The sequence below is a fragment of the Fundulus heteroclitus genome, chromosome 9, assembly GCF_011125445.2.
Source record: "Fundulus heteroclitus isolate FHET01 chromosome 9, MU-UCD_Fhet_4.1, whole genome shotgun sequence".
NCBI lineage: Eukaryota > Metazoa > Chordata > Actinopteri > Cyprinodontiformes > Fundulidae > Fundulus > Fundulus heteroclitus.
The window spans coordinates 30,182,335-30,198,074 of record NC_046369.1 but is presented as its reverse complement, the minus strand read 5'-3'; the positions used below and the strand labels follow the sequence as shown (position 1 = coordinate 30,198,074).

At 41.9% G+C, this 15,740-nt stretch overlaps 1 protein-coding gene across 12 annotated transcripts in view; it reads right to left on the bottom strand.

Moving 5' to 3' along the window:
- dab1a (DAB adaptor protein 1a) overlaps window positions 1-15,740 on the bottom strand; it is a 156,544-nt gene that overhangs the window by 12,983 nt on the left and 127,821 nt on the right. For 5 of the 12 annotated variants that reach the window (XM_036141443.1, XM_036141441.1, XM_036141444.1 and 2 more), the window contains 7 exons: window positions 14,990-15,109; window positions 14,557-14,595; window positions 14,051-14,113; window positions 10,650-10,703; window positions 3,147-3,287; window positions 282-344; window positions 51-147 (listed from right to left, as the gene is read on the bottom strand). In XM_036141443.1, coding sequence (XP_035997336.1) covers window positions 51-147; window positions 282-344; window positions 3,147-3,287; window positions 10,650-10,703; window positions 14,051-14,113; window positions 14,557-14,595; window positions 14,990-15,109 — 577 coding nt within the window. The remainder of the gene's footprint in view (window positions 1-50; window positions 148-281; window positions 345-3,146; window positions 3,288-10,649; window positions 10,704-14,050; window positions 14,114-14,556; window positions 14,596-14,989; window positions 15,110-15,740) is intronic. The other 7 variants (XM_036141447.1, XM_036141446.1, XM_036141445.1 and 4 more) reach the window with 7 other exon arrangements.

The following is a 15,740-nucleotide window of genomic DNA, read 5'->3' as shown; positions in this document are numbered from 1 at the left end:
GTTTCCCCGGCGCTTGCGGCGGTGACGGCTAAAAATCATCGCGGCCTCACCTGAGGGCACGGACGCAGGATTGAAGGGAGTGAACAGTTCCGTGGGGGGCTGCAGGCCCTGCAAGGGGTCGAGGGTGTTGGCGGGAGATGCAGGGGTCTGCGGGAGTTGGACGTCAGGTTAACAAGCGACAAAAAAAACAAACAACAAAAAAAAACAAGGAGGTTGCTCAGTGCAAAATGCTGTTTGATTAAAAGGGAAAAAAACACCACGTCGCCATGGCTGCTACTCACAGACGGGGAGGTTATGTCAGGCGGCGTGGACATGTCTCCGAAAATCTCTAACTGGCTGATGTTCTGAGAATTAGAGGAAACACAAAGACACGGCCTGTGAGGAGCGACGGCTGCACCCGGGTCTGGAGACGAATGGTGAGGTGGTTAGCATTCCGGTGCAACATGCACGGCACACTGCATGCAGCACAGGAGCAGCTGTGGGCTGGTAAACAGCACCTACCTGGACTCTGCTGCAGCATCACAGAGGAGGGGGACAGAGAAGGTGAGCAGAGGTGGGAAAATGAGATGGAATGATCAGGATGACATACCCACCATGACTTATTACACTCTCATTTGCTTCTGATCATCAGCCGGTCTCAAAGCAGAGGAATACACCCCCTTAACATTTTTACTGCACTGTCTTCCTCTGAGCAAGACGTCCTCTTATGGACGGTGTGTGTCGCGTCTCAGAGGGAATAACCACCCAATGCAGCGGGTTCTGCTTTTGATCTGAATTAGTTCTCTATCATTTGTTTCCTTTCATTGCCTTCCCCTGGTTCTCTTTAACATTTCTCTCTTTTTTTTTTTTTTTTTTTGCACATTAGTAATATCTTTTTGGCCAGTGGCAACTGAAGGAAACTATTTTTAGTTGATAAAAGAATTTAAGCCTTGAATACATGGTCGGAGATTTGCATAAATCATGGATGTGGATAATTTCTGCAGAGATAATGAATGTTCTTAGAATATCTTCTCCCGCGTTCACTCGTGGGTCACGCAGACCAGAAAGTTCTTTTGTGCATCTATCAGAAAATGGATCATTGAGTCATGAAGAGTTTCCTTCACAAAGTCTAAACGGAGATCTGAGGCTATACTATATATATTTTTTATTGTAACAGATGTTGCCCTTGCGGAGAGCTTACCAAGATAAAAGTAGTTATCTAAGATGCAGAAAGTACAACTTCGACAAGAGGAAATTACAACATTTTCATGGGATTCATTTTTTACACACAAACACATAACAGAATACTGCTGAAATGAGCTCTAGTAGATAAACGAGTTAACTCCATAAAGCATCCCAACATCCCAGGACATTCAAAACTTCTGATCCTGAGCGGCTTTCCTTATATAGATTTTTATTTTTTGGGTAATATGATCATTAGATTATTCAGAACAGTTTTCTAAATTTGCTTGTAGGAGAACACCAATTAGTAACGCGCAGAGAAACCATCTAGCAACCAGAATCCAGAGATTTTCAGCTTGAAAAGACTTGACGGATGACAGGCCAATCCAAAATTCAAATATCCGATATCTGCCACTCAGTGAATGTACCATTCAAAGCCCTATAAGGCTGTGGCAACAGCAACGCTGTTGAGTGTAGATGTTGTTACTGAGTAAAGAAGGCTTAAAGTTAGTTATTTTTCAGCACTAGTAAGGTCCTAATGTCAACTAGGTACTGGTTGATGCAGGTTCTGCACACTAAGGATTACTAAAGCACTTTCCCACCATCTAGCTGTCAAAGAGAGAACAACATCCTGTTGTTGAATCCCAGTATTGACCTGTATTTGAAATTCTGATGATGGATCAAATTGGGTTGTACACAAACTTATCTTGTAATGCATTCTAAAGACCTCAAACAGGTTTATGTAAATTATCTTGAGGGAGAAAGAGATTAAAATGAAGTCGGAGGAAGCAGAATAATGCCAAAACATTTTGAAAGGAAATCATGTTTTCCATGACATGTGAAGACATGTTTGAAGTTCATTTCAGCTACAAAACAGAGAGAGCTAGAGACCTTGGTAAAGTAGGAACGCTAAACTTGGCACAGAAACGTTTATTTGTCTTATCCATTCGAATTTTCGACTTTATTGCTTTAAAATTTCCCTGAAGCTTTGATGTCTTTTCTTTGTTCAACTTTCCCAATTTCTTTGCACTGGCTCCAAATTGTGGACCCAGCTGACAAGGATCAACCATCTTTTGTCACAATCCTTGTTGATGCAGCCTCTGGAAAGAGTCTTTTCATTGTTGTGTCTGACAGCTGTCTTGTTGGGGCTGTTTCCTGTCCATCAGCAGCAGTTCATTAGGACCTGTGAGCAAGCTCTTAACTGCATAATTGGACTTGTGAAAATATTTGTTTGGGATATGCGTATCAGACGGTTATTCCATCATTGAGAAATCTTAAAAAAAAAAATCTAGTTGAGAGATTATGGACCAGATCCTAATATTACGTCATATTATGAGGTATGTTTCAGTTGCTATTTCTGTGACTTTAATACAAAGTATAATAATAATAATAATAATAATAATAATAATAATAATAATATTTCACTAGAAATACTCCCAGAGTAGTGATTCCATCTTTTGCTTGAGTTTGAACATTGTCTGCAAGATATTTACTTTACTGAAAGACCTCCCGGTGGAGCTAATAGAGGAGTTTTGTCTCTGCTACATCTATTTTTCAGTTTTTGGACACACACACACACACACACACACACACACACACACACACACACACACACACACACACACACACACACACACACACACACACACACACACACACACACACAGGTGTGAATTTAGGAGTGTAGCAGTGCAGCATCTTAATGTCCTTCAGGCCAAACTTGGCTGCTATAGCAACAGGGAAGGTGTATGTTTTATTCAGTAATGACAGAGGTCCACAGTTGGGGTCACTTCAGACTAAAGGAGAACAAGAGGTGCAAAAAAGATCAGTATATGGTGACAAAAGCTCATCTACGGAAGTGACTGGATAAGTAACTAATGAGGGCTGAAAGTTAACCTTTACGGTCGTAAGTTCAGTGGGAGAGGAAAAAAAAAAACGCTGGAAAATAGAGGGAAACGTCTTTTCATGTATGTACAGCGCCTTACCTGAGTCATCTTATACAGGCTGAAGTCTATCAGATCTGCAGCTTCCTGCTGCTTTGCCTGCTGTTGCTGTAGGGGAGGTTGCTCATGCTTATGAGGATGCTGATGATGATGAGGTTGATGGGGGGTGTTTTGATGTCCGTTCTGTAATCCAAACCCCAGTGTTAGATGGCAGGTGGGATGAAAATGTTCTCACACACAAACACGTTAGTCATTTATCATTCACCCAGACAAAGAGAAAGAGAAGGTGTTCGTGTTTTTTTCTTCCTCTATGCACTGTAGATGTCTGCAGTGAAATGGGCTACACAGATAAACTTGCCTTGCCTTCATACCCCTGACCTCTTCCACATTTTGTCTCTTAAAGGTATTTTAATGTGATTTTGTTTGACAGAAAACACCCACAAAAATATATATAAATAATAATAAAAACATTATGTGAAACTCAAAAAGTGCGCACATGGTTTGAACATGGTCTACATCAGGGGTGCCCAAACGTTTTGCATCACGGGACAAACTCGCTCAGTTGAAAGCACTCTGGGGCATTTCCAATAAAAATGCAAAATTAATTAACTGTAATTTTTTTTCTTTTTATCTGCTCAGCAATAAACTAAATATGCAATATTTTACTGAAACAAAGTACACAAAATGAAATGATTGTAGGTCCATAAAATGGTCTCAGATAGTTGCCTACAGGAGAGAAAGGTGTATGGATGTCTTTGATTTTATTGGTAAATAAATTACTTTTAGTATATTCCCAACCACAAATAAAATAACTTTTTCAAAAACACCAAGTTAAACCAACGGTTCTGCCCAAGTCTGTTCTTGAGTAAATACTGGCTGCTTATTTGCAACCCTATTTTAGATTAACATGAAATCAAAACAACACGGCTAATACAAGAAAAATACTTTAGTACCTAAAAATCTCCATTTATTATGATATATATTTTTAATTTAAACCCCCAGCTTTTAAAAGTTATGAGATGTTATAAGTGTCCATCTGCTTCTGTTCCATTTCCTGGAAGGCCAATTTCTTTCCGTTGTTGAACTGTGGTCTGGAGCCACAGTAAATTATTCCATGGGCCACAAATGGCCCCTGGGTCGCACGTTGGACACGCCTGCTCTACATGAAAAAGGCTAAGTGTGACTGAAACCTAAAATAGCATAACAAACTGAGCACCTCTCCACGGTCAAACATTTTTGGTGGGCAGCATAATGCTGTTGCAAGACTTTTCTTCAGTGGAGACCAGGTAAGCTGGCTGGGGCTGATGGGAAGATGGACAATCCTGGAACAAGCAACAACAGCCCTAAAATACAGTTGAAGCTATATAAAAGCATATTAAAGTGTTAGATAAGGAGCACAACGTAAAAAAAATAAATATGTTCTCTTTCCGTCTGTAGATGTAATTAACTGGGGTGTTAAATCTTTGACATTTTTGTTTGTGAAATGTTTTCAAAACCACACACTAGTTCTATGTTACAGCTGTGCACTGATATGTGTTGGTTTATCACAAGAAGTCCCAATAACATGATATAAAAGTTTGTATTTCCCAAAATGTGAAAAAGGTCATAGTGTATGTGTGATTTCGTAAGGCCCTGCATGTTTTACCTGTGCCTCTCCACCAAATCTAAATGCATAACGTACCCCTCTCAATGATTTACAGAAACAAACGACGTGACGAAAGGTTTTCTCATTCCTCTTTGCAGCACTGGCCCAAACACAAGGTACAGCTTGGTGTAGCCAAGCCAATCCAGCATTTATCACATACAATATTATTGAGTGGGCTGCTTTCCTTGGATGAAAGCATGAGATATGGCCATCATTAGCTGATACTGAAAAACAATAACATATTGCACAGTAGTAATCAGGTCTAAAAGCACTGCTCATTTTTCCACAGAGTTTTTTTTTTTTCTCCTCAAAAAAAAAAAAAAAAAAAAAGAACTCATAATCGCTCATTTCAATCCGGCTGATGAAACACATTTGTTTGAATCTGTGCATGGGTGTGTGTCTGTGTTTTTTTATCTATTGAATCATACAGTATCTGCCATCTTTGCTGACTGAAAGTCGCAGTCTGCCGCCGGCCTTCCCTCGGTTCGTCCTTCCGTCTTTACTCCCTCGCTTTCTTGGTTGCCAATTATCCCCCTGTGCCCGTTAGACGCTCTCGCCATCTCTTCACCCAGCCCAGAGTCCTCATCAGTGCAGCCACAACCTATCAATTAGCCATCTCCAGGGAAACAGTAATTACCTGTGCACATGTGTTCTGCATACAATTAATGCATCCCCTTTAATTAACACCACCTTGTTGATTCCCTGCCGAGTGACTGACCGCGCTGGAAACGCGCCGCAAACACCGCTGACCTCGTGCGAGCGGTGCACACAACAAACACACGGGTGTGAAAAATAAAGCCATGCTTACTGCAGATGAATCAGTGCTAGTCGCGTCCATCTGAAACTGGCTGCAACTCCTAAAACCCCACAGAGCTCATGAATAATTACAGTGTGCTTGAATTAGCATCCATTGCCTACCAATCATTCCGATTTTGTCACATTAAAAATCACAAATTTGAATGTAGATCTTCAGGTTTTATGTAACAGACTAACAAAAGTCATGTAATATTATTATGAATTGGAAGGAAAATAACTGAATGTTCTCAAAGTTTCTTACACATGCAAATCATAAAACATGGCATGCATTCATAATCAGCCACCATGAGTCAGCATTTTGCTACAGCTTTAATTGCACGTCTTTATTAACTTGCTGACTTCTGAAGGTAAAATGGTGCTCAGAACGCGTAATATGACACCCCTAAATAAAACCCAGGAGCAACAACGGGGCTTTCAGATGCTAAATGCTTTGTGTGGAAGAAAACTGACACTGCACGACATCCTAAGCACGACTTCCCTGCTGTGAAACGCGCTAGTGACAGCCTCCTGGTGTGAAGAGGCTTTTCTTTGACAGCAGCTGTATCACACATCGCTCCTCGCGCTTCCAATTCCCCCACATCCACCCCCAATCCCAAATTTCATCAAAAACTTTGTATTGTATCCTACTGCAATCTACTTTTCTCAGTATGTTTTTTTTCCTTAGGTTCTGTTCCTGTACAGCGCTTTGAATTGTCTCCTTACTGAAAATGCTCAACACAGATAAACCTGCCTTGCCAAAGGGACTCAACACTAATCCACAACACACTTTTCAGGGGTTATTTGTAAAAAGTTGTTGCTTTGTTTTCCTTTCACTTCAAAGTTATGCACTAATCTGCATTGGTCTATCACATAATAGCCCTCAAAAACACACACTGAAGTTTTTTGGTTGCCACGTGACAAAAATCCAAAAAAGGTTCATGAACAAGGCGCTGTGCGGAGTTTCAGCAAGGTGAAGTGTCAGGGAATGGTGGATGATCCGGAGCCACAGGAACACAGAAAAACAGGATAGCAGGTCTACAGCTCTGCATATACGCGTGCCGCAGAACCTTTATTCACACTCAAAATCTAAAACAGCTCAGAGTGTCATTTACAGCTGTGATCACATCATTTCACGTATCAGTAATCCAGCGTTTGAGTGGAGCTGGAGCGTCTGCCTACAGGAAATGTTATGTGCCGACCTCTACATGTGGACGGGGGAGGCTTCTGTTGATTCAACGCACTCCTACAGGTCTTACGAGATCAAGAGCGCAGTAGATTGGAATGACCTTTTGGGTATATATGTGTGTGTTTTATTGATTTACCATCGTTTAAGAAGGTGACAGAGTAAACACCAGAAGGGACCGTCGCCGACAGGAGGTCACGCCGGCACTGATGGGATCATTTTGTCTGAGGTGTGCACACAACCACAGAAGTCCTTTAATGCCACTGCCCACTACTAAGAGGACTGTGGATTTATATCACTAGTGAAAACAGTGGTCATGGCCAGGGCTGGTCCAAGGTTTATCTGGGCCCTCAGCAGTTCTGGAAGCCTACCAGCCACCTGAGAACCACCTTGCTTAACTTTATACAAATTGTGTTTTAAAGACACATTTCAGAAGTATATGGTAAGCCAACCATAAAGTCTTTAAATTGACCGTAGGACAATCACGAGAATCAGTTTGCAAAATTTAATTAATAAATAGCAGTTTATTAATGCTGTTTATCTTTTAATTTGTGAGTTATTTTTTAGACTCTGATCTTCAAAACAAATCCAGAATAAAAAAATATGCAAAATTTTATACTAGCTGGCTGCAAAGAATAATCCTGTCTGAGAAACCTTATCTAAAAAGATGATATTAGCTGTCAATTAGTCGGGCTATCTGCCCAGTTAGCTTGCCTGCAGTCAGGTGCTTAACAGATATGTCCAGGTGTAGTTTTAATAAGAGTGATGAGTGCCACTCCTTTAGATTAAAAACCATGGTAGTTCTTGCAACCAGAAATATTTCCAAACAGCATTTATCCCTTTTACTGGTCAAAAGAGAGTAAAGTGTTACATCCAGCTGACCAGCAGTGAGCAACAACAGCTAGAGGAGGCGGAGCGGTTTACGCCATTCAGCAGGAGAAAACTCTGGTCTCTGACAATTTCTCTGGCATCTCCATCAATAGTCAGTGTGGGCTTCCATTTACATGTCAAATTAATTTAAATGTTACATTAATTAATTACTTTTATCAGTGATTCAGAAAACAGTGGATCACGTGTAAAAGTTGGCTCATTACTAATAAACCTGATTATAAACAACAACAAAACAAGTTCTGCTATCTATATAGTGCAAGAATTTAAAGGCCATTTGGGCCTTAATCAGAGACTCAGATCGATTTTAAGTAAGGCAGACTGTGGCGATGAACCTGTAGCTGCTTCTGGTCACATCCCAGACTGGAACAAGAGAAGATATCTTGCTGACTTTATTCATTGGATATTTCAGCATTAGTAACAGTTGTAACCAAGCTTTGTCAGTGTGTACCCATCATGCCCTTCGAATGAGGTCTTGGACTTCTGGAGCACCAGAAACATGTTCCTTTAGGTAATACTATGCCTCTTGCTTCGTGGCGTCGGAGGCTTATGTGTGAAATGCTCCGACGCTTGAAGAGCTTTACAGCAGGAGCGTGCCACCCTCTGAAACTGGATTTATCTTCAAATCAAATTAAAGTGTCTGCAGAATACTACAAAGTCCAATTGGTTCCAAAACAAGAGAAACATGTTGGATTCGGTCACCTTCAGACACCTACCAGCACAAAGCCAATCCAAAAAGCAGCATGTGTTGTAAGCCGGTGAGGAGAGAACACATAAAAAAAAAAAATGCTACGGTGCCTGTAAGCTTCTTACCAAATGTGGAGATAATAAAAATCCAGAGAACTGTGAGACTGATGCTACCTACACTTATGGGATTGGGGATGTGGCTGCCAGCAGAGTACAAGGATAGCAGTTTAAGAGTGGAAAAAAAGACCTACTGCTGAGGAGTACAAACAAACATGGTGGGCTCTGCATTGTAATGAGGGCACATATGAATGTGGAATACAATAGCTAGATGGAAGGAGGTGTCACATATAACCAGGCATCCACTCCCACATATCCACAGGAGAGCGGCCTGATTATTGGGAGTGTGTGGATTATAGAAGATTGAATCAGGCAGCAATAAAACGATCATCTTTATAGTCAGATAGAGAGCAGATGAGATATAAAGCAGCCTGACACTAGTGAAGGTCATCTTTCATTATGAGCACAGAAACAAGCTCTTAGAGATATACGGACATGGACACATTTATTGGCGTCTCCCTTTTTTTTTGGATGCAGTAGAATAATCTAATAATAATAATACATGGGAAGGTTGTCACTGTAAGAAACAACCGTTTTAAACAAATTTATCAGTATGCATATGTACCCATCAATCAGCCAGACATGGGAATCAGGAAAAAAATGGAACTGATTTAAATCAGAATTGGTAGGTAAGACCTTAAATAAAACCCCAGAGTGCTATCGGCCTTTGAAAGCACGGACAGTGCATTAAAAAAAAAGTGCTGATTTGGGTATACCCTATGACAACCTGTTTCCAGTTTATTGAAACAGCTTTGTGTTTAAAATGTTGAGCTATTTCAATAAACTCACGATTTAGCCCACTCTAACAAAGTGTTAATTGTTCGACACTCATAGTGCTCACTGGTGACCAGGTGAGTTACTTTTCTGTGATATTGCATTGTCGTTATTTTTCTTTAAACACGAAAGGATAAACTGACCGTCTGGACATAGTATGTTAACAGTGGTCAGATAATAATGAGATGAATGAAGCAAACAGTAAGTAATGTCATTAGTTTCCCTTTCTGTTTCAAGCGTCCCAAAGTGAGGAAATATACTTCAGAGCATTGTGTCATATCAGTGTTATGGATGGATTGTTAGGAATAAATAACGAGCTGCAGCTCTAATGCAGTGTAATTTTCCATCATGTGGTCAAATGGTGTATGCTACCCTGCCAGGTACTTAGGACGGCCATGCCAGAGCATTATTTTTATATGGTACAGTGTCTTCCAGCACCAAAGTGCTAGGCAGTGAAAGGCAGATCGAAAACTGGCAGGGTTCAAACAGGGTTATTACTATATTATTATTAAGGTTATTACATTTGACCATATGGCTCCAGTTAAAGTCTGAGTGGAATACACCAAACTCCTCATATTTACTTAAACAACAGTCTATTATAGGACAGAAAAGGCTGTTGTGTCTAATGGCTAATGGCGTGTCTAATGGCTGTTATGAACACCTGGTATCCCTAAGATGCCACTCTTTGCTACTGTTCTCTAAAAGCGAACATCGGTGATCTGTTTCAACTCTTACACCGTTCTTTCACTTAAATATAGTTATAGGGTGGTTTCTTTTAAATTTCTTAATGCGAGATCATTGGTGATTTAATAAAAAAATAATAATAATCAATGTGCGTATTTTAAGGCTTTCATAAATCTTTGCCAGGGGTGCCATTCCATTTACTCCCGTGACCAGGATAAACATCTGGCCCATCAACCCAAACACAAAATACATTTTAAAGGTAACGCCATGCACATTATTAATCAGAAGATAACAAAGACAGAGCATGAGTTTGATGCCGTCTGACACACGGCCATGCAGGTTTTCACCAGACTCACGACTGTTTGGCCACTGCCGGGCATGCTTCACCGAGCGGACTCACATGCCACACACATTCGAAACACACGTTATCCCGGGAGACCGTGAGAAGCAGGGGCCGTGGAGCACGAGGAGCAGGGCACAAGCCGCCACTGGCCACAGCACAAGCAGCAACGCCAGCACAGCACACCGCACAAGGCACTGACTCCCAGCAAACCTCTCAGGGCAAAACAGTCAGATAATCCTGATCAGTGTGTGGAATGGGTGTTAATCTCAAGCCGAATCAGGTTTTAGAGCTTCTAAAAGCTGTAAAAAGTAGGAGATGTTTTCTTTCCACTTGACTACCAGCGAAAAAAGCTGAGAGGTTTGTCTGGGAATGGGGAGGCAGGCTGAGGCAGATGACCGGGACACGGTGCGACAACACTCGGTCACTCACTGGGTGTCGCTTTGGGACGTCATAGACCCCTTCCTTCTGCTGACTGGTGGGAACCTACACAATTGACCAATGGATTCAGAGAACCTGTTACCTCCACATCACAGACATTACACATCACCGTTCCAGCGCAGTGACGCGCAGGCAGCCGACACAAATACCCTGCCACCGGCTTCTTCGCGAGTCGCATCAGTCACTAGTAATTGTCTGTGCCCGCGCGTGGTGTCGGGATGATCGGGATTAAAATCAGTGGAATGAAAGCTCATCGACTAGGTTAATAAAGGCCTTATCCAGGCTGCTGATCGCACCCTCAGACATGTAATAACTCACATTGTCACGCGCATCGAGACATGTAATATCTCAGTGTCAGACAGACTGCTTTGTATGTGTGCGATCAGAAGACGTGATAGTACAACGCATGTATGAATCAAACAGCTTCTTTTGTTTGCTTTCTCCTGAAAAATTACACAAAGTTTAGAGATGCACTCATGCAGCTACAGTGCCCTGCCAAAGAATTCATGTCCCCCGAAACGTTTCGCATTTCACAACCTCAGCGCTTAGTGTATTTTATTAGGATTCTATGTGATAAGCCAACACAATTGTGAAGTAGTAGAGGATACATGGCTTTTAAATTTGTGTTGTGTATTTGTATGCAGCCTCAGTCCATACTTTGCAGCGCCAGATTTTGAGGCAAGTCTTTTGGGGGATGTCTCGTCCTGTTTGAGACCGACGTTTCTGGACATTTTACTTAGCAAAATAACTCAGGCTCAGTCACACTGGAAAGAATGGGTCTCTGAACATATATTTTCAAGTCATGCCACCAATTTCCAATTGGATTTTGTGACAGCACTTTGACTCGATCATTCTGAGACAGGAATATGCTTCAATGTAAGCCATTCAGACTCCATTATCACATCCTTTACAGATTCTAACATGAGTTTCTGCAGGATTACCCTGTATCTCAACATTGACCCACTTCCTTGTGTCTGCTGAAGAAGAGCATCCCCACCGCGCAATACTACTGACACCATCATGTTTCACCATGGAGAATTGACCAGAGCATCTTCCTCCACATGCTGCATTTGCTGTGACCCTTGTACAGCTTACGGCCAACTTTAAATGGGACTTTCTAAAGCTTTCCTTCAGCACCGGTTTTCTTCTTGCGGCTCGTCCATTAAGCTCAGATTTGTGAGGTGCATGTCTAGTGGTTGTCCGGTCAACGGATTCTCTGCATCTCCCAATGGGAGCTAATGACTCTGACTATTGCTCTGCCAAGTCTGCCAGTTTAGGTGCTCTGTTAGATGTTCTCAGTTAAAGATTTCCACCTAATCTCTGCCCAACCTGCTGTGTTCCTTGGTGATCCCTTCGTGATGCTGGTTGTTCACTGAAGCTGCATTTATACAGAGAATGACATTCAGGCGGACTCAAATACTCTGTAGACGTCAGTGTCACCTAATTACTGACCAACGTTTACACTGGATTTTATCTAGAGATAGAGTAAGAGAACACCATGGTGTTTAGATTTTTATTTGTGAAATGCCATGTCTCCTCGTGACATAAAATCCCAAATGAATACCCTGAAGTTTGTGGTTCAGAGGGTATGAATACTTTTGCAGGGCGCTGTAGCTGTGTTCTAATAAGACTTAGAGAACTAAAAAAAAACACAACAACGCTGGCAAACAATCTGGGAGGTAAATCTAGCAGAGCTTGATTCATTCTTTTAGCTCCTTGTTTGCCTTGTTTACATCTTACACATGCTTATTTCCAGAAGCTGCCATCTTTATTCATACGGCATCTCCACTGTGGCTGCAGGCTGCTGTTTCCCATGCCTGATGTATGCGTTGGGATTTGCTTGTATGTGTGTTTGTTTTTGTATGATTGTGCACGTGCCAGCGCACCCCACCGTCCACCCCACTACTTTCAATCCATTTTATTTAAAGATCAAACGAGGGGCTGGTGATTAATCTTTCTTCCCCCTCCACTTTCTTTCATCTGCTCGGGAAAGAGGGGAACGGAAGCGCGGTAAACGCCCCCCGCGCCACCCTCCCACCCAATCATCCCTTGGAGGTCTGCCCCTGTCTCTGAGGAGTAGAGAGAACAACTCATCTCCCCGGACTCGCAGGCTTTAGCCGGATCGGCCCTCGGGAAACTATTGGCTGGTGAATTTCCGCCCATATTTACAGCCTTTTACTTCCCAACAGCACATTTTATGCTTTTAAAACAGAAGCAGTTAATTTTATGCACAGGCCACAATACATTTATCCCAATAAAGAGCAATGCAGCACAACGACGCCTTGCCAAAGTATTTACCCCACTTGGCATTCTCATCTTTTGTTGCATCATAAGCTATAATTAAAATGGATTTTTGACAGTTTCCACCATTTCATTTACAGAACAAGCTTACAAAGATATATATATATATATATATATATATATATATATATATATATATATATATATATATATATATATATATACTTTTGCCCATTCCTTAAGGCTAAACTGCTCCACCTGCTTCGTGTCGGATGGTTTTCTCTTGTTAACAGCAATCCTCAAGTCTAACCACAGATTCTCAATTGGATTGAGCTCTGGATTTGACTAGGCCATTACAACACATTTAAATGTTTCCCCTTTAACCTCTCCAGTGTCGCGTTAGCAGTCTGCTTTGGGTCATTTTCCTGCTGGAAGACTCAGATCACAGACTAATAGGTTCTGCTCAACAATTATCCCTGTATTTAACACCATCCATCTTTCCTTCCACTCAGAGCAGTTCCCCAGTCGCTGCTGCTGAAAAAAATCCCCACAGCATCATGCTGCAACCACCGTGTTTCACTGTGGTGTTCTTAAGGCGATGGGATGGGTTGGGTTTCCACCAGACATACAGTTTTTTCTTGGTGACCAAAAAGTCCAATTTTAGTCTCATCTGACTAGAGCACCTTTCTCCATACATTCGGGGAGTTGCTCATGTGCCTTTAAGCAGACTCAAAACTGCTTCTTATATTTAACACTAAATAATACGTTTTTTTATGGCCACTCTTCCATAAAGCCCAACTCTATGGAGTGCAAGGCTTATTGTGGTTCTATAGTCAGATCCTCCAGGCTCTGCAGTGGAGCTCTGCGGCTTTTTTCTCATTTCACTTCACCAACTTGGAATATTTTGTACAGATCCATCACATAAAACAGGATTCAAACACGATTAAATTTCAGCTTGGAATGTAACAAAATACGTAAAAAGCCAAGGGGGGTGAATACTTTTGCAAAGCTGCATGACGACTGTTCGGAAAACACAAGAAATTAAATGTTTGGAACTTCAAACTCTCCGCAGCTTGTCGCCACTTTACCCACAGTAACCGTATCTTAAAGCTCAGCAAGACACAAGCAAGAGGATAGGAGCTTGTGAGTACCTGATAAATGCTTTCTTCTGATTGGTCACGGATGGGTTCGTGTCCGGCCTCAAACACAATGTACTACAACATCAGCAGCAAAGGGCGATAGAGGGGGGAGAAAAAGAAGAAGTAGGAGGAAAATTGGGTGATAAAGAAATTGAGAGAAAAGTGGGGAAACTGCAGAGGTGATTAGTAAAGAGCATCTTCATTAAAAAGCAGTTCAAGAACAGAGCTCAGCGATACATAGAGGAGACTTTAAGCAGCGAGAAAAGAACTGAAACAACTCATTAACACACTCTTCAGCAGCACACGCACTCATCGTCTTGGTTGCATTCACACGCACACACACACACACACACAAACAAGCGTCTCTAAAAATATTATTCTGCAAACCCTTTATTTATTCCGCTACTTGCATACTGTCCCCAAACAGGAGCTGTCTCCCCACAGTGCACAACACAGAGAGGAGCAAGCTAGAGGTGCAGCAGGTGACAGTGAGGCGATGTGATTGGTCAGGGAGTTACCTGGTAGACTGGGTCTTCCAGGTCCTCCTCCAGTATCGTCTAAAGCGAAGCACCGGCGGCAACGCGGGGGGGAGAGAGAGGAAGAAAACGGGAGAGGAGAAGAGTAAAGGGCAGAAGAGAGGTGGAGAGTTAAGCCAGTGTGGTGGAAGGAGTAGGTGCAGAGCACAGAAAGACTTCCCAGCATTCAAATAATTATTGGGCAATCATCAAAGAGAAAATTACAGAGAGATAAAAAGAAATTAAGCAGGGGCTGCGAAGAGGGGGAACAAGCACAATGTGCAGATGGTGCCATTAGCGGAAATTTAAAGTGTCTGCCCGAAAGTCTTTCATCTATATTCAGATCTCACCTGTCTCATCCGTCAAAACACTGGTCTAACGCTAGGAATGCTTGACAGATGGTTTACACAGTGGAAAAAGAAAGCTTCACGAGTACCTGGTAGACCGCCTGCTCACACTGCTTGTCTTTCTGGGCCTTCTTCTCCTTCTCCTCTCCCTGCTTTATCTCATAGATGAGCTGGAACAAGTCCCGCAGGTCCAGAATCACAGGCTCAGCCTAGAACGACAACGGCACACGTTAACCAACACCACTAATCCAAAACTCACAGACTGCCGCTCTGAAACTCTATTCCGGCTATGATTGACAAACCTGAGGTGACTAAGACCCGATTATCCTTCACCTGAAGGCAGATTACATTCTGTTCCCTCACTGTGGAATTACATTTTCTTTTTGTTTGCACCGAAAACAACAAATTCAATGTATTTTTTGGGGAGTATGTTTCATAGACCAACAGAGGAAGTGCACACTTGTGAAGTGGAAGGAAAATTACGCAAAATGATAACCTTTACAGCTTACAGAGAAACACAATCCAGGTGTGTGTAATTTAATCATAGTATAAATCCATATGTTCTGAAAACGGCCTCTGAGATTTGTTGGAGGACACTGATGAACAAACAGCATCAAGGAACCCAGCAGAAGGCTGTGGAGACGTTTAAAGTCGGGTTTTGTTATAAAACAATATTCCAAGTTTTCATCTTTGGTCTAGGTGAAAAGCACAATGAAACATGGTAATGGCAGCATCATGCTGTGGGGATGCTTTGTTGCAGCATCAACAGGGCAGCTGGTTTATGTAAGATGGATGGAGCAAAATAAAAGGCAATCCTGAAAGAAAATCTGTTAGAAACTG